The sequence below is a fragment of the Nomascus leucogenys genome, chromosome 10, assembly GCF_006542625.1.
Source record: "Nomascus leucogenys isolate Asia chromosome 10, Asia_NLE_v1, whole genome shotgun sequence".
NCBI lineage: Eukaryota > Metazoa > Chordata > Mammalia > Primates > Hylobatidae > Nomascus > Nomascus leucogenys.
Window position 1 is genome coordinate 92,683,647 of NC_044390.1, and position 24,851 is coordinate 92,708,497.

At 44.9% G+C, this 24,851-nt stretch overlaps 1 protein-coding gene across 1 annotated transcript in view; it reads left to right on the top strand.

The window, feature by feature from the left end:
- LOC100606383 (transmembrane protein 132B) overlaps positions 1-24,851 on the top strand; it is a 494,015-nt gene that overhangs the window by 229,466 nt on the left and 239,698 nt on the right. The window contains exon 3 of the mRNA XM_030821671.1: positions 9,653-9,799. Within this exon, the coding sequence (XP_030677531.1) occupies positions 9,653-9,799 (147 nt within the window). The remainder of the gene's footprint in view (positions 1-9,652; positions 9,800-24,851) is intronic.

Genomic DNA, 24,851 nt, shown 5'->3' on the forward strand with positions numbered 1-24,851 from the left:
AGACATTTGCCTTGCCTAGGGATGTTAGAGGAATTTTCTGCTAAGGAAGAGGAGTAGGATCAGGAAATCATATCTGGAGAAGAAGTGTTTAGAATCCTGGCTAGAGACTTAGAGTAGTTCCAAAGGACATCTCACAAGATAGGAGGCTTAGATGCTTGTGCGTCTGATCTCTGGAGACCATATGGTAGTTCATTGTTAGGAAATTGATAATAGCTAATGCTGATCCACGTCTTTGTTCCAGGTGTTCTAAGCACTTAATATACATCAATTCACTTAATCTTCATAATAGCAACACTGTAGGTAGATAGTGTTATTATCCACGTTTTACAGATAAGGAAACTGAGTCACAGAAGTTCAATGGTTATCCAAGGCCTCACAGCTAGTCCGTCTTGCAGCTGGAATTAAAATCTGGGAGTCTTGCTCCTAATCCTTCTCTCTCTATCACCTTCCTGACATTCATTCCTGAGTGTATCCGGCTCTGCTATGGAGGGAGGAATGCCCAGTGTTTCACTCCAAAGCAAAGATATCAGAATTTATTTATTTTTATTTTGTCAGTTTATTTTGTTTGTATGTAAGCCACTGTTTCCCTAGACAGACTGTCTCACTCCCTTCTTTGATTCACAGATACAGCGTAATGTAATGATAACAAACATGCCTGTAGCACTCCATCTGTGCCAGCACTTTATATCGTATTAGCTCACTTAACCCTTGCAGCAGCCTCACGAGATGGCCACTGTGTTAGCTTCCCGGGGCTGCCACAGCAAATGGCCACAAACGCGATGGTGTAAAACAACAAAAATTTATTCTCTCACAGTTCTAGGAGGCCAGAGTCCAAAATGAAGATGTCAGTAGGGTTTAGAAACCGTCTCATGCTTTTCTCCTCCCTTCTGGTTGTTGCTGGCAATCCTTCGTGTTCCTTGGCCCATAGAAGCATAACTCCAGTCTCTCTCTCTCTCTCTCTCTCTCTCTCTCTCTCTCTCTCTCTCTGACTTCACATAGCTGCCTTCTCAGGTTCCCTGTCTGTCTCTTATAAAGACACCACTCATTGGATTTACAGCCCACCCTAAATCCAGGGTGGTTTCATCTTGAGATTCCTAAGTAACTACATCAATGAAGACCCTGTGGCTCAATAAGGTCACGTTGTGAGGTTCTGGGTGGATATGAATCCCTGGGGGACACTATTCAACCTCCTACAGACACTTATTTTTTCATCATTTGAGAGAGGAGAAGTCTTTGTATTGCAGCAAGAGTCAATGGCAGAGCCAGGACCTGAACCTGGCAGGCTGGTGCGAATACCTGTGCTGTGCCGGTCAGGTGTAGTGGCCAGATGGGCAGGCTCAGAAATGAGGACCCCTGCACTCCATCCTGCCTCCACAATGACTTGCCTTCTGATCTTGTTCCTGTTCCTTAATTGTTTGGTGCCACAGATTTCGCATTTGTAAATCTAGGATAACGAGACCTACTCATAGTGCTGTAAAGAGGATTAAATATGTTGATACAGGTAAAGCACGAGAAAATTTATGCAAAGCCCTTGGGAAAGTGTCTGGCTCAGGGGAGTGGCCTCAGTAAAGCTCAGCTATTATAATCCACGAATATTCCTGAGTGGCGCTAGGATGCACATGGCTGCTGGCATCTTGCAGCCGTCAGAGTTTGGACAGGACAGTTTATCATCATCAAGGCGTTTGGTAGAATTGTCTTCAGATGGTTGTGAATTCAAGTTGTAGCTTTCCTTACTTTTTTGGGAATATTTATTAGTTCAGTTTCCTGAACTAATGAAGGACTGAGTTCTTCCATTGTGGGCTGTTTGGTTAACTCTAACGTTAGTTGACATCCTTAACTAGATCTTTTGGCCAGTGAATTTTCAATAGCCTGTGAATACCTTTTTACTGTCCAAACAGGAATCTTCTGTATCTCCTCTGGCTAAAGCAGAATGCAAAACTTCCCTCCCCTGGTCATACCCATGCAATTTGCCTGTCTAGTGACGGTCATCAAGTTTCCTCATGTGGAAAATGGAAGCAGAAGCGATACTACCCCCCATGAGGTTGCATGAGGTGTCCGTGTATTAGCAGTGCAAGGCGGCGGACAGTGCCTGGCTTCCAGAAGGGGCTCGAGACATTTCAGCATTTGTGAACAAGTTCTTTTTCTACTGTGAAATGGGTACTGGGGAAAGGTGAGCCACAGTCTCAGTCTGCGGCCAAAACCATCTGAGACTCACTGGTCTGGACTGAGCGCCATGCTCCTCTTTGCATTTCCAAGCACTTCATGCGTAGTACCTGGAACTCAAGAAATCCTCTTTAAACGTTGGAGGACTGGGTGCATGACATGGGGCATAAAAATATTTCATAGCCTTGATGGCGTGAGTTCTAATTGCATGCTTCCTTCTCCAACCGCCGCCCGTGGCAGACAGTGAAAGACTTGACCCACCCACTGAAAAGCTGGGAAGGTCTCAAGACGACCCTCACTTCTGATGCCATCTGCAAGTCTGGAGGGTCCCCAAGACCACCCTCAGGTTCAATAATTTTCTAGGAGGACTCAAAGAACTCAGAAATGCTGTTGTACTTATAAATATTGTTTATTCTAATGAAAGTTTACAAACTAAGTTCAGCCAAGGGAAGAGGTGCATAGAGTAGGATCCAGTAGAGGTCCAGGGCAAGCTCCCAGTTGACTTTTCCCAGTGGAGTCGTATAGACAGCATTTGCTTCTCCCAGAGCTGATGTGCAACCATAGGCACAGAGTGCTGCCAACTGGGGGAGCTCACCCAAGCTTGGTGTCCAGAGCTTTTTTTGGAACTTGGTCATATAGACATGGCTGACCACCCACTTGGCCGATGTTCCTCTCCAGTCCCTCCAGTGGTCAAGCAGATCCCATGTGGACCAAGCCTCCCTACCATAAATCGTATTGAGGCACAGATTATCTGGCATGGCCCAAGGCCCCAGGTAAGCAAAGACACTCTTATCAGGCAAGAAATTCCAAAGGCTTAAAAGTTAATTCTCAGGAGGTGAAGGCAAAGGCCAGACCTCTCTTCAGGCAAAGTCAATCCTTTACTGCACACCCGCTATGTAGACAACCAAACAAACCCAAAACCCCGTAGAGTTCAGTATTTAGTTCAAAAGTGGCTGGTCTAAGTAGAAGACAGAAAGATGCAGGCGTGTACTCACAGAGCAGGTTTCCTTGTGCCCAGCTAGGTGGTGGATGCTAGCAGTGGACTGGGAAAGACATATGGGGAGTGAGATGGAGAAGGTGTGAACCTGTGCCCTGCCTGTCTGTCCCTGCTGGGTAGAGGCTGGCCTGGAGTCCAGTTGTCTTTCTTTTGACTTATCTACAGCAGCTAGAATGTCTCTCTCCCTGTTCCAACCAGGAGGGATGCTTATCTGGACTCAGACTCTTTCCAGCAGCCAATCCTCCATCACGTACAAGGCCAAGGCTCAGGTCACTCTTGTCGCTCAGAGCCAAAGGGACCGCGGACACCTGGTGGAGGTCTGGGGGAGAAACGCCTCTGTGTGTCTGGGGTGGTGGCATTTGGGTTCACCTGGAGACATCCCAGTGAACAAGGGCAGTGGTGGAGCCACCATGTCCCCCTGGCTCTGACTTACATCCCTGTTGCAATGCACTTGCTTTGTTTTGAACTTCATATTGAACTGTAACATACATGCAGAAGAGTCCACATAAGTGAGCACAGACTGATGAGTTCTCACAACCACCAAGGAACCGGCACGCAGAAGAAGAGACAGAGCATGGCAGGGTCCCCAGAAGCCCAGCGGGACTCCTCCCAATGACTGCCTCCACCACAGGGCGGCCACTGTGCAGGCTTTCACCTCGGAGATCTGTGTGCCTGTTTCTGACTTTCCATGAATGGAATTGCACAGTGTGCACTTTTGGTACCTGGCTTCTTCCACTCAGCTGTGTATTTGGAAGGTCACTGTGTTGTTGTGTGGTGATAGGCTGCTTCCTCTTGTTACTGCTGTGTAGTGTTCCACTGTGAGATGTTACACTTTACCAGTTCCGTTGTCAATGTGTGGTAGGGTCTGAATGTCTGTATCCCCCCCAAATTCACATGTTGAAATTCTAATCCCCAAGGCAGTGTTATTAGGAGGTGGGGCCTTTTGGGAGATTAGGTCATCTGCCTAAAGGAATGGGATTAATGCCCTTATAAAAGAGGCTTGAGGGTGCTCTGTCGCCCCTTCCACCATGTGAGGACACAGCATGACGGCCCCATGTATAAAAAAGCAAGCTCTCACCTGGCACTGAAACTGCTGACATCTTGCTCTTGGACTTCCCAGCCTCCAGAACTGTGAGAAATAAATTTCTGTTGTTTATAAGCCTTCAAGTTTGTGGTATTTTGTTAGACTGTCCTGAACAGATTAAGGCAATGAGCATTTTGGGTTGTTTCCATTTTGGGCTGATGGCAGGGCTGTCGTGCACCTTCTTGTATGTGTGTCTTGGTGAACGGGTGCACGCGTTTCTGTTGGGCATAAACTGAGGAGTGGCAATGCTGTTACAGGGTCTACAGAAATTCAGGCTTTGTAGTTACCACCAAATAGCTTTCCAAAGAGGTTGAACCAAATTACACTCATTCCAGCAATGTTCACGAGTCCCAGTCACTCCATGACCACACCACCATTTGCTTTTTTCTCTCTTTTCAGTTTAGCCATTCTGCTGAGTAAGTGTTTTGACTTTTGTACTGCACAAGGGGATACACCAGGGTGGATTGGTAATAATAATAGTGATAATGATAACTAATAATAATAATTGAAAAGTCAAGACAAAGACAGTCCTGGAGTGCATCAACCCTGTTTTGGCTTCAGCTGTTATGGAGAGAATTACTTTGCGACTTACATGCTCACAGGTACTCTCCTCAGCATCTGTAGAAGCCTGCTGCCTTTACTGCAGTTTTGAGGGCACTTTTGCAGCTCGAAAGTTCACTCTTTGGAGAGTTGCTGGGTCCTAGAATGCCTGCTGAGCCAGCCCCAAGGGAAGAGGGACTGAGATAGGCATCTGGGTTCTGGAGACTTCCTCGTGGCCTGGAAATCGGCCACACTGGAATTTATGGATCCCCTTGTTTTCCAAATTGCAAATGCAGCAAGGGACCCTCTGGGCTGTGGCTTGACTGTGATCCTGGAAGCTACTGGAACCCGAGGAGCCCTGTCCCGTAAGGAGGCATCCGGCGGCAGTGCTTGTGGTGTGCACAGGACCTGATTGATGGGGGGCAGCACTCCTAGGCGGGGTGGGAAGACTGAGGCCAGCGAGAAAAATAATTGTGTCCGGAGCCTCAGTGCCAAGTGGGGTGCTTGGCTGTGGACAGTGGAGTGGAGTGGAGTGGTCAGGAAGTGAAATTGAGAAGGGGACAAAATACAGATGCCCACACAAGAACAGAAAACCAAACACCACATGTTCTCACTCATAAGTGGGAGATGAACAATGTGAATACATGGGCACAGGGAGGGGAACATCACACAATGGGGCCTGTCAGAGGGTGGGGGGCTAGGGGAGGGAGAGCATTAGGAGAAATACCTAGTATAGATGAGGGGTTGATGGGTGCAGCAAACCACCATGGCACGGGTATACCTATGTAACAAACCTGCACATTCAGCATATGTACCCCAGAACTTAAAGTATAATAATAATAAAAAAAAAACAAAAATAAAAACCGGAGATGCCCAATTGGCCAAACCTCTAGGGTACGCGTGAGGGGTCCCCTGCCTCTGGGAAGGAAAGTAAATGGATGGCTGCTAGGATGGGCTGTCATCTGGGCTCCTGTTGACCGGGGGAAAGTAAAGCGTTGGTTGTTGTCTTGAGGGCTTAGCAGCAGTTAGCTGGAAATGCGTTTGTGGTATCATGAGGCTGATCATCCCATCCAGACGGCAACCCGGAGAGGCCACCTTCGTCTTTCCTCTGCTTGTATTCAAATATAATAACTTCACTAAGGGGAAGCAGTCCGATGTTCCTGATGTGCAGCCTGCAGGTGCTGGGAAGGCTGTGCTGGTTGACAAAATATTTCAAAATGTTGCCATTTGTTGGCCAATGGTCAACTTGTCCCAAGTCCTGCCTCCCTGCCTTCCTTGGGTCCCCTGGACCTGTTTAGGACCAGCAAGCACTGTGTTTCCTCAGCCCCTGCCAGGGCACCCCCCGTGCTAGGAAATGCTCTGTGGAAGATGTGGACTGTCTCCCCACACTGGACCATCTGCTTCTCAGACTCTGAGGAAGAGTTCGCCCACTGTGAGAGTCTCTGTCGGGATAAACCAGAGGCCAGAAGCCCCAGTGGAAGAAGCATTGTGCATGGAATCCCACGAACCAATTCAGAGCTGATGAGTGAGGAAGCCCCTGAGGACGAGGGGACCTGTGTCTTAGTTTTGGGTCAGAATAAAAGAAGGAACAAAAATCTCACAGAAGATCCTTCAGTGGGTACGTGCTGTATCTCCAAGACTGAAGGGAGAGAGGCCTGGCAATGAGGGCTCAATTAGGGAGCTAAAATGCGAGACGTTATTGTCCCCAGACTTAACTACTGAGGCATTTGTCAGGCAATAAATGATGCAGTGTGGGTCATAAAAGAAATCCTCTGTTAATGGGCTGGTGCAGGAGGGAAAGGAGTGGGATTTGGAGTGAGGGGATCTGGTTTCGAATCCTGGCTCTGCCAGAACCAGCTGTGTGACCTTCAGCCGGTCGCGCGCTATCGGGTGGGGGGGTCTGATTTGTTCATCTGGACATTGAGGACAACGGTGGCAGGCCTGGCTGCACGGCTGCTTAGTGAAAGAACTCTGTGGGAGAGTGAGAAAAGCTATTATGGTAGCGAGTACCGATAGGAAGGAGGCGGTGTGTGGACAGCGGAAGGGACTCTGTTTCTTTAGATACGGCTCTGGAACATTCTCTGCAGTTGCCCCTTTGGCAACAAGATGGGATGGCTGGGGGCAGGGACAGAACAGGATGCCTCTATTTGTGGTTTGCATAAATTAATTCCTGGAACATCATGACGGCAAGAAAGAAAGCTTTGTGAAAGTGGCAGATTTGGACCCCAGAATTCAGCGGAAGAATGATCAAGTCAAGGCAAGGCATGGCATCTGAGTCTCCGGGAGTTGCAGGCATTGCAGTGACTTTTTGGGGTGTGCAAAAGCAAGCAGAAGGATGTCTTGGAGTCTGTGAAAAGACCTACAGGAAGGGGAGAAAGGGAGGCAGAAACATTTCATTTTCTTTAGTGAGATATGCAGACATTGGAATCCCCTAATTCTACCCTCAAGGTTCCTTACGGTGTGTGGTAAAGTTGGGGCCTTCCCCAGGTTCGAGAATCTCTCTCCTGCTTGAACTCTGCCATGAGAGGCCGCCTTCCTTGAGTCTTACAGGTGTTTTGATTTGATTTTGATACATTCTATCTTTTTAAAGTTTCAGTCGCTCCTGGGAGGGGTCATTTTTCACCTGTGGTTTTTTTTTCCCCCATTTTCTTTTTTGTATTGAGGTAAAATTTACATCACGTAAAATTTACATCACATAAAATTAGCCATTTCACTGGCATTTAGTACATTCACAGTGCTGTTGGACCACCATCTTTGTTTACTTCCAAAACACTGTCATCATCCCAAAAGGAAACTGGGTACCCGTTAGCTAGGCAGCTACTTGCCATTTCCCCCATCCTCACTCTTCCCCAGTCCCTGGAAACCACCAGTCTACTTTCTGTCTCTACGGATTTACTTTCTGAATGTTTCATCTGAATGCAGTCATACACTATGTGGCCTTTTGTGTCTGGCTTCTTTCATTCAGCGTCACGTTGTCGAGGTTCATCACGTAGCATGTGTCAGGACTTCATCCCTTTTTATGGCTGAATACTATTCCGTTGTATGGACAGACCATATTTTATTTATCCATCCATCGTACATGGGCATTTGAGTTGTTTCAATCTTTTACATATTGCCCATAGTGCTGCTGTGAACATGAGTATACAAGTATTTGTTTGAGCGCCTGTTTTCAATTCATTTAGGTGTATACCTAGGAGTGGAATTGCTAGGCCATATGGTAATTCTATGTTTAAATTTTGGAGAAACTGGAAAACTGTTTTCCACAGTGATTGTACCATTTTACGTTCCCAAGAGCAGTGTATGAGGGTTCCAATTTCTCTACATCCTCACCAGCACTTAGTATCTGTCTTTTTTACTTTAACCATCCCAATGGGTATGAAGTGGTATCTCCTTGTGGTTTGGATTTGCATTTCCCTGATGACTAATGATGTTGTTGAGGGTATTTTCATGTGTTTATTGGCCACTTATATAACTTGGGAGAAATGTCTAGTCAAGACCTTTGCCAAGTTTTTAATTATGTTATTTGCTTTTGTTGTTGATTTTGTAGGAGTACTTTATATATGCTGAATGCTAGGCCCTTATCAGATAGACAGTTTGCATGTATTTTCTCCCATTCCGTAGGTTGTCTTTTTGCTTTCATTCACTTGTTTTTAAATAGTATCCTAGACCTGCTGCTGTGTGTGGATTTGATTAATTAATCTTGGAGGGAATCTTTGCTTCCTATCCATCTTTTCTTGGTGGTGCTGGGATGTCTGGCATAATGCACCTGTCTTTGCTGACACTCCTCTAACTCCTCCACATAATATTTGGCTGCCTTTGGTGTCCCTTTTTTGTTCATGGGAGAGGGTGCCCAGGACCTCACTGGGCCTTTCTTGTGGGTCCACAGGCTTCTGGGAAGCAGAGGGGAGCTGGTCACCTCCCCAGTCCAGCACGCACTGACCTCTGCAGCATTAGTTCACAGCATTAGTTTACATCCCCAGAAGTCCCAATGGGCCCTTGTGGTGATACCTGTGTTCAGTTAAGGCATAGTAAGCAGTGGGCACTCCATGGCCTGCCTTCATCCTGGTGACCCTCCAGATGTGTACACAGCATTGGGCCAAGTCCCCAGGTTGCCCTGGGAGAACATGGATGTTGTCCGTGGATTCCCCCCTGTTATAGAGGAGACGTTTTCTGGTTAGTTGCAACGTGAGGATCATTTCAGGAGCAGTGTACAAAAAGAAAGAAACCCAGACTGTGAACTCTCCTTGGCCTTTTCTCAGTGGCAACACACCTAGGTCCTTGATTCTTCCTGGTGGAACCGTGTTCTGTGAACATTGTACCAGGCAGCACCTGGCCCCGTTATCCTGCCTGAATGCCACGTTTGTTCCTCAAACACCTGAGGACTGGGTGCTCCTGTCCATTCCTGCTCCCAGAGTGCCCAGTGCAATGGCCTCCTCTTCCATCCCCTGGGCTGTGCGATCTTCTGGCCTTGCACAACCCACCCCGCAATCTTAAAGACGCTTCTCCATCTCCAGGTGAAGAATAGGCCTTGCAGATCCATCTCTCCTGCCCTGAGGCATCTGTCTCATTTGCATCACGCTGGGGTCCCTGGAGCAGCAAGTGATCTGGTTCCCAGCACACTGATTAAACAGAAAATTAATGCACGTGGCAAAAGCTGGGGCTCCTACTTCCAGGCACTTGTAAAAATTACAAGACACTTAGTTTTTAAAGGAAAGCCGCTTGCCACCACTCTCCCCCACATCTCCCAGAGGAAAGGGGCGACATTACAGATGCTTTCCTGGTGATCTGCTCTCGTGCCATCTTTTACTACCTGTTTCAAACTAAAATGGTTTTACTATATATTATATCATTGTTTTCCCACCCCACAGAATTAAGGCGGCAGCAGGTGTGAAGATAACGGCAGTGAGAGTCAGCAGTGAGGACCAATGGGCAGTCCAGGAGGAAATTGATAATGGCAGCACTCAGACGTCGGCCACCCTCACCTGCATGGGCCATCGCCCGGACACGCAGAGCAGGTAAGCGTGGAGATCCCCAAGGCACCTCGGCAGTGGGGAGGAGGGGAGTGCCCGCCAGAGCTGATAGCAAAATAATGTGCGTGTGGATAAAGCGATGCCTCGGCATTTAATGGGAAATGGTTTCCTTTGCGCTCATCAGCGTAGCTCAGCTGTGCCATTTCTGAATGGCTCCATTACTGGGATGTGCCACGGTATGAGGCTTCTATCCTTGATGCTGTTCATACAAAAATGACCTAATTAGGTCGTCAGTCTCAAAAATCACCAGAGTTCACATCTGTCACAGTGTCGGGTTTGGTAACCGCGTTTTAGATTTTTATCTTTATTATTACTATTGCTATTGTTTGCAGCGAAGAGTTGAAGAAGGAAATAGGGGAAATAAAAATGATTTAAGAGGCAAGGGGAAAATATACTTAGTAATGAGCAAACCGAGGGTAGCTTTAGCTATTGGGCATTCGTCCCTTAGTGCTTAAATATAGTTATTTTGCTGATATCACACTTGGGAATTGGCACATGGCCTCAGAATCTTAATTTGAATGAACTTGGCATTGCTGGAAGGCAGCCTGTCTTCTCTCATTCAGACACCAGCCTTGGGCTTTAGAAGGAACTCACCTGAGACCCAGAGAGAGGTGATCACGTGTCACCTCACATCAGGACACCTGGCAGGTAGAAAGAACTCTCACCTGTGTTGCAGCCGCCTTCCCTACACAGTCTCATTCCCTCTATTTTCTTCTTGTTTCATTAAACACCAGTCTTCTATGAGATTGCTTCACTGGGAGGGCTATCAAGCTTTGCTGGACATGCGGCCTCCTGCTTTAAAACCTCTGGCCCCCACTTCTCCCAGGAGGGGGCTCAGACTCCTCAGCTTAGCACACGAGCCCCTTCCGAGTTTGTTGCTTATCACCATATATTGTCACAACCAGTTCTCTTTCTTCCCTAGTCTTTAAACTCTTCAAGGCCTGCAGCGTTAGGAATGGGGGAGGCCTTCTGTGAATGAATGAAGGCCTGGGTGGAGGGGAGCATGAGAAATGGAGGGTCTTTTCCAATGAGTTGCTGGCAAGTGCTGTCTCTTCTTGGGTGACCCCAGCCAACCTCAGCTAGAACTCTCTTCTGCCTGCTTTAGAAGATCTCTTTCAGAGGGTGAGAAGTGACTCAGATGGAGTGGTCCAAAGCATTCCATTAGGAATCACTGACCAAGTAATCTGGATGCCTCTTACTCTAAACTCTACGTTCCAGTCATCATTCTCTACATCTATTGACAGAGTTTTCAGCCCACAACCCCGCTTGACCCATGGTTTCCCTGCAAATTTGTATCTGCCTGCTAGACACTCCTAAATTCTGGGTTGTTAGTTTCTAGGGAGCCTTGGATTTTTACATTGCTTAGGTGCTTTCAGTTGCAAGTAATAGAATATTTACCTCAAAGTGGCTGCTGCAGCAGGGTTTTGTCATCTCACATAAAAGAAATTGAGAAGTAGATGGTGCCATGGATGGTGAATCCAGCAGCACAACGGTGTCTCCTGGGTGTTTCTGTCTTCCCACTCCAGTATACCTAGTGCCCTGATTGTCACTCTCCAGCTTGGGTTCCTCTTGGTCACAAGATGGCTGCAGCTCTTCCAGGCATCACAGACTCACCCAATGATATCTAAAGACTGGAAGGGGGAGGGGGGGGTGTCTCCTCCTGTGTCCCTTTTTACCAGGGAAGAAAACCTTTCCAACAATATCCATGGAAGTCTTCCCTTTGGATCTTATCAATACGCAGTGGGTTCCATGCTTTTGCCTGAGAGGCAGGGTACCATTGGAAAATGAGTCTCTGGTATTATTTCCAGGCTTTGTGGTGGGAAATGGTCTCTGTTGCCAGGGAATGAGGATGGGAGAATGGGTGCCTGCTGGGTGGTCGGCTCACGGTGTTTGCCACACTCTTTGAAGTTGGTTTCTGTCAAAGGTTTTAGCTTGATTCTCTACTTTGCCTGGGGGCCCTGTGTGTTTGTATTCCCAGTGGCAGACTCACTCTTGGTTGCTGAGCTTATCAGGTGGCTTTGTGTCCCTGCAGGTAGAGAAGTTTGGGGTGGCCTGGTACCAGGAATGTAGGGTCAGGTGCTCAAGCAGTATCCTTAGCAACCTGTCTCCCTGGTTTGGCTTTTTCTCAGACAGGCCCTTCCCTCCTGGAGGCAAGATGACTGCTAGCAGCTCCCAGCAAACATCTGCTGACTTGGTCACTTCAGGGAGAAAGCTGCTGTCCCCAGATAGGCCAGGCACACGTCCCGGTGCTGGTCACCACTGGCTCTGTTTGGCATAACTTAGACTGTGCACCCACCTTGAACCAATCACTGTAGCCAGCCCTGAACCAGGGGTTTTGACTAGCCCTATTAGAAGAGCTTGGGCAGAGAGTAGGGGAGGGATTGTTGGTGGGCAGAGGATGCTGATGGGACAGGAGCTGGAGTGGGCACCACCCTAGTTACCTTAGTCTCATGCCTCCTGCTATTGTGCCACAGAAGTCCAAATGGGATATTCTGGCCCCCTGCCCTCAGAAATCACTGTCTGGGTACAGAATGGTGATATCTATGGTCTATGCTTAGGAGATTAATTTTGTTGATATATTTGACTGACCAAGTGATAATGTTTTAAATTGAAGAGCAACCTGGGCCATGGCTGTCACTTTTTGGTCCAGTGAGAATCAGTTTTGCATTCTCTTTAGAAAAGATTAAAAAAAAAAGATTACAGGGGAAAAAAGTAAAGTAGTTGTATAAGCAGAGTTACATAATTATGAGACACTCTCACATTGTCTCATAAAGGAGAAAGAGTGTCCTCTTTCTCCTTCTCTTTCTTCACATTTAGTGTCTGACCTCCCTTGGGCCCTAAGAAGGGCAGGGATTGTCACTTTGGCATGACAATTTATGCTCACCTAATCTCACAAAATCCATTCCATCATCTAAATAAATAATTGCTTCTTTTTATCCCTTTTTTTGTTGAATTGTAATATCAAATGAGGTGTGAAGTACAGGCTCGTGGACCATGCTTTCTGGCTAACAAAGTGAATGTATGAATATATCCTCAACAAAACACCCTGCAGAATGCTGTAATCTCTGAATTGTGACAACCTTGAGTGGAATAGAGTTTTTGATAGCATATTATGTACAAACTGCCTGAAATTCTGTGATAAGAATTAAAAATGTGTTGTATGGGAAGACCCAACGTGCTCGGTTAGAAAGGCAGTAAAGATATTAATTTAAAATATTTTAATGAACATTCATTGTGAGGAAATGTGAGTAATAAAGATGAAAACCACAAGATAAAGAGTGGTGTTGCCAAAAGAGGAGAGAGGAGATTAGAAAAAATAAGCAAATTTGAAAGTGTTCAGAACAGATAATGCTGAACCAAGGGAACTGAAAGCTAGATGATGGACTATTTGCATGGAAGCCACGTGCAGCTAGGTAGGTTGAGATGAGGTTGTTCTTTGAATGATTCCTGTCTGGCTGTTGGGACCCAAACCTCAGAAGAAATAAACTGCAACTTTTTATGTGGGCAGAAACCACAATACAGAGCCCATTCTTATCTAAAAATTTGAATAGAGGCACAGAAAAGCTCAGAGGATAGTCAAGCAAAAGCCCTAAAATAGACTTCTTCAAAAAAACAGGCATACCCACATTGCTGTAACCCAACTCAAGGAAAAGTCAAGATCCAATCCAGCTGTTCACTGTGAAGGGTACTGTATTAGTCTCTTCTCACACTGCTAATTAAGACATACCCAAGACTGGATAATTTATAGAGGAAAGAGGTTTCATTGACTCACAGTTCCACATGGCTGGGGAGGCCTCACAATCGTGGCTGAAGGCAAATAAAGAGCAAAGTCACATCTTATATGGTGGCAAGTAAGAGAGCTTGTGAAGGGGAACTCCCTATTATAAAACCATCAGTTCTCATGAGACTTCTTCACTATCACGAGAATAGCATGGGAAAGACCCACCCCCATGATTCATTTACCTCTCACCGGGTTCCTCCCACATGTGGAAAATATGGGAGCTACAATTCAAGATGAGATTTGGGTGGAGACACAGCCAAACCATATCATTCCACCCCTGGCCCTTCCCAAATCTCATGTCCTCACATTTCAAAACCTGTCATGCCTCCCCAACAATCCCCCAAAGTCTTAACTCATTTCAGCATTAACTCAAAAGTCCACAGTTCAAAGTCCCATCTGAGACAAGGCAAGCCCCTTCTGCTTGTGGGCCTATAAAATCAAAAGCAAGTTAGTTACTTCCTAGATACATGTGGTAAATACAGCCATTCCAAATGGGAGAAATTGGACAAAATGAAGGGACTACAGGCCCCATGGAAGTCTGAAATCCAGCGGGGCAGTCAAAGCTCTAAAATGATCTACTTTGACTCTGTGTCTCACATCCAGGTCACACTGATGCAAAAGGTAGGTTCCCATGGTCTTGGGCAACTCTGCCTCTGTGGCTTTGCAGGGTACAACCCCCTTCCTGGCTGCTTTCATGGGCTGGCGCTGAGTGTCTGCAGCTTTTCCAGGCACACAGTGCAAGCTGTCAGTGGATCTACCATTCTGGGGTCTGGAGGACAGTAGCCCTCTTCTCACAGCTTCACTGGGCAGTGCCTCAGTGGGGACTCTGTGTGGGGGCTTCCATCCCACATTTCCCTTCCGTACTGCCCTAGCAGAGGTTCTCCATTAGGGCTCTGCCCCTGCAGCACACCTCTGCCTGGACATCAGGCATTTCCATACATCCTCTGAAATCTAGGCAGAGGTTCACAGACCTCAGTTCTTAACTTCTGTGCACCTTCAGGCCCAACAGCACATGTAAGCTGCTAAGGCTTGGGGCTAGCACCCTCTGAAGCCATGACCTGACCTTTACATTGGCCCCTTTTAGTCATGGCTGGAGTGGCTGGGACACAGTGTACCAAGTCCCTAGGCTGCACAGAGCAGGGGGATCCTGGGCCAGGCCCACAAAAGAAACCATTTTTTCCTCTGGGCTTCTGGGCCTCTGATGGGAGTGACTGCCAGGAAGGTCTGTGACATGCCCTGGAGACATTTTCTCCATTGTCTTGGTGATTAACATTTGACTCCTTATTACGTATGCAAGTTTCTGCAGCCAGCTTGATTTTCTCCTCAGAAAATGGGTTTTCTTTTCCATCACATCATCAGGCTGCAAATTTTCTGAACTTTTCTGTTCATCTTCCCTTTTGAACATAAGTTCCAATTCCAAACCATGTCTTTGTGAATACATAAAACTGAATGCTTTTAACAGCATCCAAGTCACCTCTTGAATGCTTTGCTGCTTAGAAATTTCTTCTGCCAGATACCCTAAATAATCTCTCTCGAATTCAAAGTTCCACAAATCTCTAGGGCAGGGGCAAAATGCCACGAGTCTCTTTGCTAAAACATAGCAAGAGTCACCTTTATTCCAGTTCCCAACAAGTTCCTCATCTCCATCTGAGACCACCTTAACTTGGACTTCATTGTCAATATCACTGTCAGTATTTTGGTCAAAGCCATTCAACAAATGTTTAGGAAGTTCCAAACTTTCCCACATCTTCCTGTCCTCTTCTGAGTCCTCCAAACTGTTCCAACCTCTGCCTGTTACCCAGTTGCAAAGTTGCTTCCATATTTTTGGGTATCTTTATAATAGCACCCCACTCTACCTGTACCAACTTACTGTATTAGTTTGTTCTCATGCTGCTAATAAAGACATACCCAAGACTGGGTAATTTATAAAGGAAAGAGGTCTAATTGACTTACAGTTCCACATGCATGGGGAGACCTCACAATCATGGCTGAAGGTGAATGAGGAGCAAAGTCACATCTTACATGGTGGCAGGCAAAATAGGTTGTGTGGGGGAACTCCCCTTTATAAAACCATCAGATCTCATGAGACTTATTCACTGTCATGAGAACAGCACAGAAAAGACCCACCTCCATGATTCAATTACCTCCCACTGGGTCCCTCTCACAACACATGGGAATTATGGGAGCTATAATTCAATATGAGATTTGGGTGTGGACACAGCCAAACCATATCAGCTACCATATTGGAAAATCTGGAAAATCCAGTCTTTCCAGGAGTTTTTCTTTGCCTACTCTAGTCTAGAAAAATATTATAACCATTTGAGCAGAGGGAAAGGTCGTTCTTTTAATTAACTGAACTAATTCATTGTTTTTTTGAAACTTAACATTTGGCCATCAAACAAAAAACAATGTTGACATAAGACAGTTACCATATCAAGTGCCATTGTATGGATTTGTGAAACATGAACCAGCCTAAATTTTTCATTGTGCTGAAGGATTCTTATTCAAGTTTAAGAAAGGAAGAAGGGAGACAGTTGAATGATTATAACAGCTGCCTCTATTTCAACAAAGTAGAAGTAGTTTTTCCTACCTGACCCCATTTGTGTTAGTTTCTTTCCTTCTATAAAATATTTTGTTGAAAGGTAAAAGAACACACAGAACATGTTAGTATGTCTTTGAGGACAATTTTGTTTGATTCTGTTTGTCCATTTCTTATTTTATTTAAAAAACCTCTTGAAAAACCTTATGGCTCTTATTAGGTGCCAGGCACTATGTTATGTCTTCTAGGTGAATACAATTTTAAAAATCAGAAATATTAGAACTCTGTAAAGTGGATATGGAATGTTATTATTACTCCCATTTAACAGTTGTGTAAATTGAGACAGTTAAATGATTTCCTGAGGTCTCAGAGCTGGTATGTGGTCAAAGCAGTCCGACTTTAGAGTCCATGCTTAAACCACCACCCTGGGCTCCTCAGAAGGTGTGGCAAGGCACCCGTGCTGTGAGCTGTGGTGACATCCTCCTGCTCTTGCCCAGCCAGCTTTCAGCTCTCTTGTTCCCACGGGACTGAAAACTTATTAAAAGCAGTGCCCACAGCACCAGCAGGCCACCTGGCATGTGGAAGTAGGGGAGGTAGGCGGTCAAAGCATGGCCCCTCAAAAGACATGTCCATGTCCTCATCCCCAGAACTTGTGAATGTGACCTTATTTGGCAAAAGGGTCTTTGCAGAGGTCATTAAGTTAAGGATCTTGAGGTGAGATCATCCCAGATTAGCTGAGTGGACCCTAAATCCAATGACTAGTGTCGTTTTAAGAGACACACAGAGGAAACAGCCACATGGTGACAGGGCAGGGATGTGAGTGATGCAGCCACGGCCGTGGAGACCAAGGAACGCCTGGAGCCACCAGAAGCTGGGGAGGCGAGACACTGATTGTCCCCTGGAGCCCTTGGCGGGAGCATGTTTCTTTCAACACCTTGACTTTGGATCTCTGGCTGCCAGGAGTGTGAAAGAATAAGTCTCTGTTGTTTTAAGCCAACAAGTCTGTGAGGATGTATAACAGCAGCCCCAGGAAACTGGTCCAGGGGCGTAAAGAATACCTGTGGAATAAGCAGGTTGAGGAGGCCCAATCCTGGATGCCCATCAGTCACCTGGGAGTCTTTACAAAGTGCAGACAGTTCTGGATGAGGAACTCACCAGTAGGCTACAAGCACTGGCCTTTGAAGAAAAGTCTCCAGGTGATTTTAATGTGCAGCCCGGGCTGAGAACTCCTGGGAGACATGAATGAATGAAAATTCATTTAAGCTCCAGGAGAAGATAAAGATATTTAGTTTTAAACGATTTTAGGATTTGAAAGCAATGGATTTGAGATACACAATTCTTAGATTTACAGTCGCATTTGCCACTGGACACTTGGAGACCTCTGAGTACCAGCCACTTCAGGAGTTCAAAGCCAGGATCCCATGTAGGGAAATGCATCATGCACAGGGCACCCGCCTGTAGGGAGAGCCACACTCAACAGAGAGGAGGGAGGTTTGTTTTTGTTTGTTTTTATTCATGCTAGAAAGTGGCAACAGAGTCCTATAAGAAATGGAGGACTCCTCCCTGACCCCTTCAAAAAGCCCAGGCCTGCAGGAGAAAAGAAAAAAGAAACATTTAAAAATACTCCACTTATTTTTTATAACCAGTGGGAAGCACTTTGAATTTATGCTGCTGGCCAGTTTCAGCATAAGCATAACAAAAGGCTTCTTACTTCAAAAGTAATAGATGGTTCAATTGTAGAAAATTTAGAAAATACAATTGGGTAAAATGGAGAGGATAAAAGTCATCTCCAAATCTATGATTGAAAGGGTAATAACTGTTAATATTTTGAGTATATTGGTATTCTATATGATCACATCTGTATACAGAAATATGTTATTTCTGTGCATATTAGACTTGCTCATTTAGCTTTGAAAATTGTTGTTTTCTGTACTAATAAAGAATAAATATACAGTAACATCTTTTCATGTCATTGAATATTTAACTATAATGATTATTATTAAGCCCTTTACAAAAATTGGTCAAAGTGGTTAACCCTCTTCCCAGAAAAATGCAAATACACACACATAAACAATTTTTTCCAACAATTTCAAGATTTGTGGAGCCCTTCAATGAATTCGTAATTTTTAAAGTATAATATTCTATTGATATTATAGCAGTATATTCTATTCATTCCTCATATTTCATTTTTTTCCTCTTTTAAACATTGCTGTTGGCCATTTTTATGAGGTTGCATCTTTTTCCTGTTAAACGTTTGTTGAAAATATTTTTTCTTTTGAAGCATAAAACGTCTGTCTGTAAAATATCTTTGTAGATAAATCTTTAGGAGGGAAAGCTGGACATGAACTGGCAGGTCAAAATACATGATGTGTTTTTAAGTTCTGGATGCTTTGGTGAGCTTGTCCTGCCTGTTTACAGGGCTCTGTGTGTGTCCAGTGCTCACTTCCTTTGCCAACTGTGAGCCTTACCTTAAAAAAATTAATTTGATAGTTGAAATATGGCTATCTTCTTATGGGCATAATTTGCATTGACGTAATTTCTGGTTACATTTAATAACTTTTCCTGTGTTTGTTTGCGAATGTTTTTCCCTACTCGCTTGCCTTAATTTTGGACTATGTTGTTACTTTAGCAAGATTTTAGGTTTATGCGTTGTCAAATGTAGTCATTGTTTTCTTTAAGGCAAAGACTCTAATCTGGAGGAGGATGGAGCAGGCCTAGCGGAATGCCAGAGAGGCTGTGTCAAAATCCATCCATCAGCCTGAACCCCTCAGTGGTTAGGGACAACCAGTGGCTGACGCTAGTTAAAGCAGTAAAGGCAGATTTTATTCAGAGACTCTTCCTGCAACAGTGGAAAAGAGACCTCCATATGGAGGGGGACTCCATTGTGAATACAGTGGAGACAGCTGGGGATTTATAGCCAAGGAGAGGAGGAGGGGAGGAGGGTGAATGAGGGGTAGACGGATGACAAATTACCAAGAGGAGACAGCAAGGGTAGGGGGATTCTTGCTAAGCCTACTTAGGATTCTTGCTGAAGGCAGCCAGATCAAGGGTGGGAGATTCCCTCTAAACAGACTTAGCAGATTCTTCCTAAAATTGGGATATGCGAGTCCAGCACGGATGGGGAATGGAGTGGGGTTGAGGGATGGGGAGGAGGTGGTGGAGGGCAGGTTTGAGACCAAGTCAGGGCCCAGAGGTGCCTGACTCAAGCTTGGTTAAGGAGAGGGTTGCAGTGCCCCCTTGCTGGCCTGTCCGGAGCAGGTAGTGCAATTGAGAACTAAATCTTGGTTGTTTTAAGCCACTGAAGTTATTTGTTACCACAGCATAACGTAATCTATCCTGACTTGTACAAAGAATTTTCAATTATGCATTTAAAAAAATGTAATAGCCTTCTTTGAGGGGAGCAGTTTTAAGTTTATAGAATTAAGTGGAAAGAAAATATAGCAAATTGCCGCATTACCCTTTACCCCTCCAGTTCCCCTATTATTAACATCTTGCATTAGTGTGGCACATTTGTTACAATTAATTAGCCAATATTGATTCATTATTACCTACTAACGTCCACACTACAGATTGGGGTTCACTCCTTGTGTTGTAGGTTTTGCTAATGTATGATGACATTTATGCACCATTACAGTATCACACAGGATAGCTTCACTACCCTAAAACCACCCCCTGTGCTCTACCTACCCTCTCCCTCCTTCTCCCTGAACTCCTGGCAACCACTGATCTTTTTACTGTCTCCATAGTTTTGCCTTTTCCAGAATCTCGTATAGTTGGACTCATACAGTATGTAGTCTTTTCAGATTGGCTTCTTTCACTTGGCAATATGCATTTCAGTTTCCTCGCTGCCTTTTCTTGGCTTGGTAGCTCATTTCTGTCTGTCACTGAATGACATTCCATTGCCTGGATGGACCACAGTTTATCCATTCGTCTACTGAGGGACATCTTGGTTGCTTCCAAGTTTTAGCAATTATGATTAATGCTACTATAAACGTTGATATTCATGTTTTTCTGTAGATGTACAGTTTCAACTCATTTGGATAAGTGCCAAGGAGCGTAATTGCTGGATCATATGATAAGAATATGTTTAGTTTTGTAAGAAACTGCTAAACTGTCTTCCAAAGTGGGTGTAGCATTTTGCATTCCAACAAGCAGTGAATGAGACTTCCTGTGTCTTCACATCCTTGCTAACATTTAGTGTTATCAGTATTTTGGATTTTAGCCATTCTAATAGTTGTGTAGTGGTATCCCCATTTTTTAAAATTTGCAGCTCCCCAATGATACATGATGCTGAGTATCTTTTCATGTGCTTATTGCCATCTATATATCTTCTTTGGTCAGGTGTCTGTTCAAGTCTTTTGCTCATTTTTTAGGTTGGGTTGTTCTTTTTTTATTATATGTTTTGCAACTATTTTTATTCTGTGGCTTGTCTTTTCATTCTCATGATTAAATATACATTTTGAGTGGTGATGCCAGTTCCATAATATGTTCATAGATTTCAAGTGACTACCTTTGGATGACTAAAAAGTTCTAAAGTTCTAATTCTCAAGATGGCTGATTTAGAGCAGAAGAAAGCATACTTGGGTGTTCTGGTGTGGTTGTTAAAAAAATGTCTTATTTTTGGCCCCTGAGTCTTTCTGATGACCAGGAGGTCCTCACTGGCTGAGGGCTATGTCCCTGGCAACATGCAGGTTCATAACAGCTCATTCCTGGAATGTCTGTGTGGCCACCTCAAGGTCTTTCTGACTGGGTCTTTCCCCACTAATCCATCCAGCTGCTAGTCTAGTCTTCTTAAAACAGCTTTCATCACGACCTAGTGGTCCTGTTGCCTAGCTCAGTAAATCTAAGCAATTGGCTGGACTGTTACAGTCCTTCTGAGAATCAGAGCTCGAGATGTTGGAAACCCTAGTCCAAGAGTCAGATGCTGAGACAGTGAATTGAACCAGTAGGCAGCACTCCCCATAGTCATAGGACAAGAGACCAAGTTTGATGGAACAAAGAGAACACAATGGGTTCCATATGGAGAGAATCTAAAAAGGCTTCTCAGAGGAGGTAACATTTAAACTGGTCCCTAAAGCATGAGCAAGAGTTTAAAAGTGTTTAGAAATACACATTTCTGGGAAGGTGACCTATTAAACCATTCTGTGTGTAACATTAACACTATATTATATTCGTCTTGCCAAAATTTGATGTGGCACAGGTAAGGCTTAATAGTGGGGCTGGACGGTCTTAGAGTATGGGAGGGTGCATCTGGATGGGTGCCTCTTTGAGCAGTCGATGCAAAGAGGCCAGTGTGGGAGAAGTTTTCAGGATTCACTGGAAGCAGACCTTCCTGATGTAACATTTATTGAGCACTACTGTGTGCCAGGTCCTATGCTCTATATTATCCCCTTTAATTATCAAAATAGCCAGTGAAGAAGATACCACTCTTAGTTCCATTATAGATGGGGAAACTGAGGGTCAGAGATGTTAAGAGCCCATAGCCATGTAGCTAGGACTGGTGGACCTGGGATTTGAACCCAGGCTTCAAGACTCCAGAGCAGTGCCTGGCACAGAGTAGGCTCTCAACAAGTATACATTGAATGTTTTAAGTCCAACGCTCTTTTCTCAGTATCAGAGTAATCTAAAAACAAGAAGTGGATGGGGCCAAAGAGGAACTTTGCCGAAGGTCAGCACTTTGGTAGGATTTTGGTGGCCTCCCCAGATTCCTGATTTCAGTTATGTTGCTTGAGGTTACAGGATGCTGGGCCTTAATCACCACATTGCCAGGTTCATGCACTGTAGGTCCTTTGTGAAATGGAAATAGAGGATAGAGTTTCTCTTAGAACTCCAAGTGGCATTGAGATTCCAACACGACCTTTCTTACCAAGTGCAGATGTTATTTCTACTGTAGGATTTAACTTTCGTGATTTCCTTATGCAGGCAAAAATTGAACCAGAGGGAACTGGAGTCTTTCTTTCCGTAGATCTGCTAGCATGATGATTTAAAACCAGAGCCTTTATATCAGATTTCTGATGGGGAGTGTTGAAGAAACAAACCAAGGGTAACTTGCCAAGTACATGCTAATGGAAATTACTTTTTTTTTTTTTCTGAGAAAGAAGGTCTATCTCTGTTACCCAGATTGGAGTGCAGTGGCATGACCATGGCTCACTGAGTTTCTATCTTCTGGGCTCAGTGATCCACCTCAGCCTCCCAAGTAGCTGGGACTACAGGCATGTACCATCATACCTGGCTAATTTTTCAGTTATTTTTGTGGATACAGGGTCTTGCTATGTTGCCCAGGCTGGTCTCAAACTGCTGGGTTCAAGTGATCCTCCTGCCTTAGCCTCCCAAAGTACTAGGATTACAGGTGTAAGCCACTGCACCCAGCTGTAAATGACTCTTTATTTGGCCTTTTGTGTTGGTGTTTTTTAGAAACCCAGGCCTCTCCATGAAATCATTTTATTCTTATGTCATTATTTTTTATGCATTTATTTATTCATTCATTTATTGTTTTGACATTTATTGCCATTATATCACTATTATTATGACATTATATCATGTTATATCATTATTATATATGTCATTATGAAGCCTTCCTCAGATCTGCTGCAGATCTTTTACAAAAGCAATCAAATGAACCTTTGAGTGGTTGCCTCTGCCCCCAACCCTCCATCTTCCTTTTTCTCCGTTTCCTAGAGAAAATTCTCCATGATTTGAAAGTATTCATTTAACTCAGCCTGCCTCAACCAAGCTCAACTCATGCACCATGCCTTTAAATCTAGATAAAAGCTAGTGTGCCCAGTTATTGTTCTCTTTTTGGGTGAGAAGAAACCCTCTGTGTCTTTTGAAATGACATTTTATTTGATTTTATCCAATTATGTGGCCAGCATCCTATGTTGCTTTTCATAGGTACAGGCACATGGGGTCCCATGCTATGTTGACTGTGAGCAGTTTGCAGCCTGTAACTGAGTGTGGCTAGTTAGGTAACCTGATGGGATTTGCAGAAGGGGTGTGCAGTCTCCACCCCTGAAGATATTCCCCTGTCTTATCACATGATCCTCTTTTAAAAATAATAATAGACTTTATTTTTCAGAATGGTTATAGATTTACAGAAAAATTGGGCATATACTACAGGTATTTCTTGTATAAACTTCCCACTCACTCTATACCCAGTTTTCCCTACCATTAGTATGGTATATTTGTTACAATTAATGAACCAATACTGATATGTTGTCATTAACTAGAGTCCATAATTTATTCAGATTTCCTTAATTTTTTCCTAATGTCCTCTTTCTTTTTTTTTTTCTTCGAGAGGGAGTCTCACTCTGTCACCCAGGCTGGAATGCAGTGGCACAATCTTGGCTCACTGCAACCTCCGCCTCCTAGGCTCAAGCAATCCTCCTGCCTCAGCCTCCTAAGTCGCTGGGACTACAGGCATGTGCCACCATGCCTGGATAATTTTTTTTTTTTGTATTTTTTGTAGAGATGGGGTTTTACCATGTTGGCCAGGCTGGTTTCGAACCCCTGACCTCAGGTGATCCGCCTGCCTTGGCCTCCCAAAGTGCTGGGATTACAGGCGTGAGCCACCGTGCCCAGCCCTAATGTCCTCTTTCTGTTCTAGGATCCCACATGACATTTAGTCATCATGTCTCCTGAGGCTCCTCTTGGCTGTGACAGTTTTCTCAGCCTTTCCTTGTTTTAGATGACCTTGACAGACGGTCTTGAGGAACACTGGTCAGGGGTTGTATTGAATGCCCCTTTATTGAAACTTGTCCGATTATTTTTAACTTAACTAAACTGAGGTTATAGGTTTTTGGGAGGTAGGCCACAGAGGTAAGGTGCCATTTTCATCATGTCATATCAGGGTACATGCTACCCACATGATTTATGACCGTCGACCTTGATGGCCTGCCTGATGTCGTGTTGCCAGGTTTCTCCACTGTAAAGTTACTTTTCCCTGCTTCCCCCCTTTCCACACTGTACTCTTTGCGAGGAGGGCACAGTGCGTGCAGCCCACACTGAAGGGGTGGGGAGTTATGCTCCCTCCTTACGGGTGAAGTATCTACAGATGTATTTGGAATTCTTCTTGCAGCTCCACTTTAATTTCTGATGCTAATTGCAACTAGTCCTTGAGCTCTGGGAGTGAAGGGACTGTGTTTCCTTCCACAATGAATCACTGTTACCCGGCACCGTACTGCGCCTGACACCATGCCTGACCGTGCCTGACACATATCCTTAATAAAATATTACTAAATGAATGAATAATGCAGGATGATTTGTTTAGGCACACCTGCCCTCTTGTAAATTTCCCTTCCACCCCTTAACAGATTGGACTGTAGCTGTGGGGTTGTCGGGTAAGCGCACTGGCAAGGCTGTCTGCACACTGGAGAGCCAGATGTCACATCATTGATCAGAGTTTCACGGTAGCTCATGTGGATAATGATGTGAGATGTGCAGGGAGCTAAAACAGGGTCGTGTGATAGAGGGGCCTGGGGCTACTGGAGGTAGTGTTGGCAGGAAACCCGGTCTAGGGAAATGCTGTTGGCTCTGAGATGGGAGGAGTGAGGAGAAGCCAGCCACTCAGTGACTTGGGGAAGGACTTTCTAGGCAGAGGGAAGAGCATCTGCAAAGGCTCCCAGGGAAGGTGGAACTGGGTTGGTAGGTTGATGGCCTGGGCAGCACAGAAGTCACAGAATCCAGCCGAGCTTGAGCCAGGTCTTCACGATGGTCATCTC